The 6382-nt window shown below is 41.4% G+C and overlaps 1 protein-coding gene across 1 annotated transcript; it reads left to right on the plus strand.

Annotated features, from left to right (window-relative positions):
• Positions 1-411: 411 nt before the first annotated feature.
• LOC110106703 (alpha-L-fucosidase 1) lies at positions 412-2919 on the plus strand. Its single transcript, XM_020836679.2, has 2 exons — positions 412-1323; positions 1945-2919. The coding sequence occupies exons 1-2, from the start codon at positions 554-556 to the stop codon at positions 2627-2629; spliced, it is 1455 nt and encodes a 484-aa protein (XP_020692338.1). The 5' UTR covers positions 412-553; the 3' UTR covers positions 2630-2919.
• Positions 2920-6382: the final 3463 nt, after the last annotated feature.

Genomic DNA, 6382 nt, shown 5'->3' on the forward strand with positions numbered 1-6382 from the left:
AGGTGCAAATTATTATGTGCGAACACCGTATGTAGAGAACTAACCAATTTTTTCTCTGTCTATGAATTGCTTTTTCTGTGCTTTAAAATCTGAGGATTACATGTGTGTCTCAACTTGCAAAACTGGTAAAGAGATTTGGGATAAATTGTGCATCACCTATGAAGGTACTAATGAGGTTAAACAATCCCGTTTAAACATTCTCTTACATGACTACGAACTTTTTAGTATGAAACCTCATGAATCGATTTCTGACATGTATACAAGATTTACACGGTGAAAGTGCAATCAAAACTCAATTGCTACGATAACTATGCTTTTATTATAGACAGTGAGAAAATCAGATGATTATCTCTGTCCAGTGCCCGCTCCTAATAATTTCTCCTTCTTTAGGAGCTCTAAAAGAAATTGTGCCTTTATAAAGCACCATTAATGCCAGAAATCCATTTCATTTACCCTCGATCCCCTTCATCACCACAAAGCAAACTAGCATATATCCTGAAACTCTAAAGCAGAGAGGAAAAAAAAAACAAAAAAAAAGCAGAGCAGAGCAAGCATGAGAAAAGCCGTACCACTCTTCCTCGCAATCCTATTCTACCAATCTAAATTCTCTCTAGCAAAACCTCCATCGCCACCTCTCCCCGTCCTCCCCGTCCCCTCTTCATCACAGCTCAAATGGCAGCGGCGTGAGATCATAATGTTCTTCCACTTCGGCGTCAACACCTTCACCAATTCCGAATGGGGCACCGGCCACGAAAGCCCCACCATATTCAACCCCACTGCCCTCAACACCACCCAATGGATATCGGCAGCCTCCGCCCTTGGTGTTTCCCTTGTCATCCTCACCGCCAAACACCACGATGGATTCTGCCTTTGGCCCTCCCGCTACACCCACCACTCAGTCGCCCTCAGCCCCTGGCATGGCGGCAAGGGCGACGTCATCAGAAACTTCGTCACGGCAGCTCATGCCGGAGGCATCGACGTTGGGCTCTACCTCTCGCCGTGGGATCGCCATGAGAAGAGCTACGGCCTCGAGGTCCCTTATAATGAGTACTACTTGGGTCAGCTCTATGAGTTGCTTACCAATTACGGGAGCATCTCGGAGATTTGGTTTGATGGGGCAAAGGGGGCGAACGCCACCAATATGACTTACTACTTCAAGGATTGGTTCGGGATGACGAAGCAGCTGCAAGGATCAATTAATATCTTCTCCGACGCAGGGCCGGATTTGAGATGGGTTGGGGATGAAAAGGGCTCTGCAGGAGAGACTTGCTGGTCGCAGATTAACCGCACAAGCCTTCGAATCGGCGACGCGAGCCTTGAGAGGTAATAAGCAAACCCTGATTATGATTTTTCTTCCTCTGTTTTTAAGCGCTAAGTGAAAAGAAATTGCAGGCGAAATCGTCAGAAGAATTCCTTTATTGAGTATGCCTAAAGATTTATATTTTATTGATGAAACGCATAAAATCATCACTAATCTGTATTGATTCTATTCATTCTAATGACAATCCAATGAAGAAAATGCTATCCTCATAAAAATTTGTAGCAATTTCTCATTGATATTCAATGAAATTTAGCTACCACTCCCAAAAAAATAAGCAATTGTTTATAAAGTTCTTGTTCCTATGTATTCTCAGAATGAGAAAAACAATAATTTTTTTTTCTAATTTTAATACTAATTTGCTTTTAATTTTTTAAAAATAGAATAAAAATTAATCCCGTCATATAATTTTTGAATAAAGAAAAAAAAAACATCTGAGCTAGCTATATCAAATTAAGATTTCATTTAGAACGGTTTTTTTGTTGATTCTTAAATCAATTTTTTAGTTAAAAAATTAAAATTTTATACTAAAAAGTTGCTTTTTAAAAAGCAACGATTAAAGTTGATACCTAATTTGATTATGATTGGCTTTACTAATGAGCTCACGTGATCGATCTTGAGTTCAGATACTTAAACACTGGCGATCCAAGAGGAACCGACTGGGTTCCACCGGAGTGCGACGTTTCAATAAGGCCTGGCTGGTTCTGGCACGAATCCGAGAAGCCAAAGCCGCTAAACCAACTCATCGACATATACTACAAGTCCGTCGGCCGTAACTGCGTGCTTTTGCTCAACGTGCCGCCCAACACCACCGGCCTTGTATCCGAAATCGACGTAAAGAGGCTTCGTCAATTTCGATCAGCCATCGACAAAATCTTCAAGGAAGACATAGCCCGAGGCAGCGTCGTGAAGGCCAGCAGCGAAAGGGGAGGCGAACACGGCGGCTTTGCGGCTAGTAATGTGGTGGATGGGGATGAGGAGACGTATTGGACACCGGAAGAGAATAAAAAGGGAAGCTATTGGATCGAGCTACGCGGCTTGAACCAGACGGCTAAGTTCAATGTGGTGAGAATACAAGAAATGATAAGAATGGGGCAGAGGATCGGAAGGTATGAGGTTTATGTTGATGGGAAGGCAATCGTGAGGAATGGAACGACGGTGGGGCACAAGCGGCTACACCGGCTTGAGCGGCCGATGACAGCAGAGAGCGTGAGAATTCGCATAACGGAGTCGCGCGGGCCGCCGTTGCTCGCGGTCGTTGGCCTGCATTTTGACCCTTTCAAGCCGTGGGTTTCAACCGACACGTTGTAGCTTGAGCAGCCGATGCAGGTAGAAAGCACCTGTCATGGTGGACTTGCTTTGAAAATACTGTGGCGAAGCGTGCGGCATTATTGATCAGCTTCACGGATTTATGGTTTATTGCTTCATGGTAGGGTCGAGGTTTTGAGAGAAATTATAGGGGGGATTTCTTATGGAAAAAATTTATGGGGATCTCTTCTTTATGTTGTTTTGCAAGTAAATTTCAGATTTATGAGCACGGATGTCTCCTTAAAATTGAGCGAGGAAAAGTAATTTTTTATATAAGTTTTTTTGTTAAAAGACGATAAACTTTTTGAATTGTTATGAAATAGATCACAAAATCTAATGAATTTGTCGATGGGTTGGGCTTGGGTTGAACCGAGTTGACCTAGTTCTAAACGGGGTAACTCGATCCCGACCCATTTTTGCAAACGGTCGGCTAATTCAACCCAGAACCGACCCGCGCGGATTGTCGCTACTTCCAGTTCCGATTCAAAGCTGGCGGCAAAGTAGCGGCAGTGGTAGAAGTGGTGGTGTGACTCACGAGAAAACTCAACGTGATGGTGACCTGTTGGGCAATACATGCGAAGCAACCGAAGAGACGAGAATCATGCGACTCGACTGATGTAGGAACATCATAACTATTAATTGCTCAAGGACTATCATACCTCTAATATTCTAGATAGTCCTATTTTGTTTTATAAATAGCTAGCTAATGTAAGGGAGTGAGATATATTGATGAATATTATTTGTTTTTGAAGCTTTAAGCTTGGTGTTACCTTAAATCCTTCAAGCAGATTCGATTCTTCCGACGATCCAACTACATCATCGACGAGTCGGGCAACGTAGGCAACCGGGCACTCGATGCAACCAGGGCGGGCAGCAGATGCGTGCAGATCGTTTCCGAGTCATTTTTTGGTTTCCAGGTCAACTCGAACCTGACCTGATTTTTGAAATGGGTCGGTTTATTGAACCCTAACCCGACCCATTTCACAAAAGGGTCGACCCGAACCAGGATTTTTCTGGGTCATGTTCAGATCGGATTTTGCGTCGTGCCAAAAATTGACTCCGCTTTCAAACCGAGCTAAATATTTGGTTTATAGCTTAAGTCATTTAACTTAATCCAAATAAAAAAAAAATAAATTCGATTCGAACATTCATTGCTCTTCAAACTAAAATACCATTATTATTAGAATTGTCACCCTAACAACCAAGACAGGAGAATTAGCAAAGCAAAAGCAGTCCTCACAAGGCATCCTAATCACTCCAGCCAAGCAACACTGAACAATTTAATATTGTAGGCGGCAAATTAATGCAAATAACACCTTACGAGAACCACTGAAGCTTTTCCACAACTGCCATTGCCATCACATGCTCTGTTTTTCTAAATTATAGGAATAATTTTTCAAAAAAAAGTACTATTTCTATTCACTGAAATTAACTCACCGTTCAAAAATATTTTATACTCACCGTTGCTTAGCTTAGTTGATGGGCGAGTACGGTTAGGTACCCTGAACCTGTGTTCGATTCCCCTCGAACGACATCGCCTCTTCAGTGGGGCACAACTAAGTGAGGGTTCGGAGATTTCTGTGGTGGGTGCCTCTTTTAGGTCTGTCGAGAATTAGTCACACCGCCAAACGCCTCACAAGCTGAGGTGGCAGCGGGTGGATACCCCGTTCCCAAAAAAAAAATTATATTTTGAGTTGAATAAACTTATAATCACTGATCAGATTCTTTTATCTTGCTCTATCAATATGGATCACGACTCCACATCCACTAGCAATGTGATAAAGACTTGCAACAGAAGTGACAAGCAGCCCATTGCGTACACTAATTGATGTCTTCTGTGGCCATTATGTCTTCTAATTAATCCCCTATTAGTCATTTTTTTTTTTTTAAACCCCTATTAGTCATGTTGTCTAAGTTATTACATTGAACCCAAATTTGATGCTTCTTGTTCCGCATATCTAAAAAATTGTAGGAGAAAGAAAAAATATTTTTTCTTAATGATGATTTTATTTTAAGTTATTTAATATTTAGGAAAGAAAATTTTATATTTGAAGAAATTTAAGAAATTAAAACTCGTTAAAAAAAAGAAACTAAAACTCGTGAATTTATTCTTGTACTCAGAAAAATAATTAAATATAATAGATTTTGGATCGATTTGGGTTGCTGTAATTTTTTTAAAGGTGATTATAAAGTGGTATATTTTTAAAATAAGTATGATTAAAAATTTAATCTTATGATTAAGCATCATAAAATAAAATTTTAAAATTAGATAAAATCGTCCGTTTAACAAATGACTTACTACCGACTCAATCAATTGATACTGTAACAAGTCGTCCATTTAACAGCCGGCTTGCTACAGTAACAGAATAAATTGTATTTTTTTGTTTTTAATTAAATTATTTAAAAATATATATACTCGGAATACACATCATTTACATTTTATCAAAATCCATCTCAAACTTAGACATCTTATCAATTATCCATCTGCCCAAGTCTTTAAGGGATTTATTTTCAAACATTCATTTCTTTTCCAAATGTTTGTTTGCTGCTTTCGTCTCTGTTTCTTTGTTTGTATGTTTTGCTTGATTTTGTTCAATTTGTCATTCTTTTGGATTTATGTCCGGGGGAAGTGCAACATAGAAAGGAGTAAGGGAAAGAGGAGGGAGAGAGGAATATGGTGCACTAGATCTGCCATTTTCGTCTGGAGATAGGTGTTCGCGTAGGGGTGTAAATTCGGATCGACAGGTCGGATTTGGGTCGAACTCGAGTTGACCTTGGGTCGAACTCGAGTTGACCTTGGGTCGAACTCGAGTTGACCCGGTTCTAAACGGGTCAACTCAAATCCGACCCGTTTTTGTAAACGGATCGGTTATCTCAACCCAGACCCGACCCGCACGGGTTGCCGGGTTGACACGACTCGACCCGGTTATTTAAAATCGAAGCGACAACAGCAGTAGGAACAGCGGCGCGGCGGCAGTAGGCGCGCAGTGGTAGGGCGCTGGCGGACCAGGCGACACGCGTCGCGACTCTACCCAAAGCGGGCGTTGCGACTGAACCCGAAGCTGCCGCTGACACGCGAGTGGCGAAGCCGAAGCGGGCATTGCCGCGCTGGCATGCGAACGGCAAAGCGGGCAACAAGGCGGTGGGCCGCTGGCAGCTTGGCACGCGTCGCGACGTGACTAGCATCGCGATTCACGAATGTCGAAGCGACACGACTTGACACGTCAGGCAACCCGGGCAGCCTGGTAGGGACCATTTTCGGGTTCCTGGGTCAACCCGAACCCGATCCAATTTTTGAAATGGGTCAGTTTATTGAACACGAACCCAACCCATTTCACAAAAGGGTTGACCCGAACATGGATTTTTCCGGGTGGGTCCAGGTCGGGTTTCGTGTCAGGTCAAAAATTGACACCCCTATGTTCGCGTGTTGAGGTGGGTTTCCTACTGAAACAATTTGGATTAATTTCCTTTAAAGAAAGGAAGTATGATCGTTGTGAAATTATTTTCTTAATTTATTGAAATAATTTAATTAAAAATTTTCAGAAATAATTTAATTTAAAAAATAAAAATATATTTTATTCTTATTGTAGCAAGTCGCCCATCTAACGGAGGACTTGCTAGAATATCAATTGACTGAGCTGACGCATGATGTGTTAAGACAGCAGGTAAGTCGCCTGCTTATTAATTTTTTTTACAACGCTTAATCACATAATTAAATTTTTAATTATACTTAATTTAAAAATTTTCCCATTATAA

Source organism: Dendrobium catenatum, unplaced genomic scaffold (assembly GCF_001605985.2).
Source record: "Dendrobium catenatum unplaced genomic scaffold, ASM160598v2 fragScaff_scaffold_1583, whole genome shotgun sequence".
NCBI classification, from domain to species: domain Eukaryota; kingdom Viridiplantae; phylum Streptophyta; class Magnoliopsida; order Asparagales; family Orchidaceae; genus Dendrobium; species Dendrobium catenatum.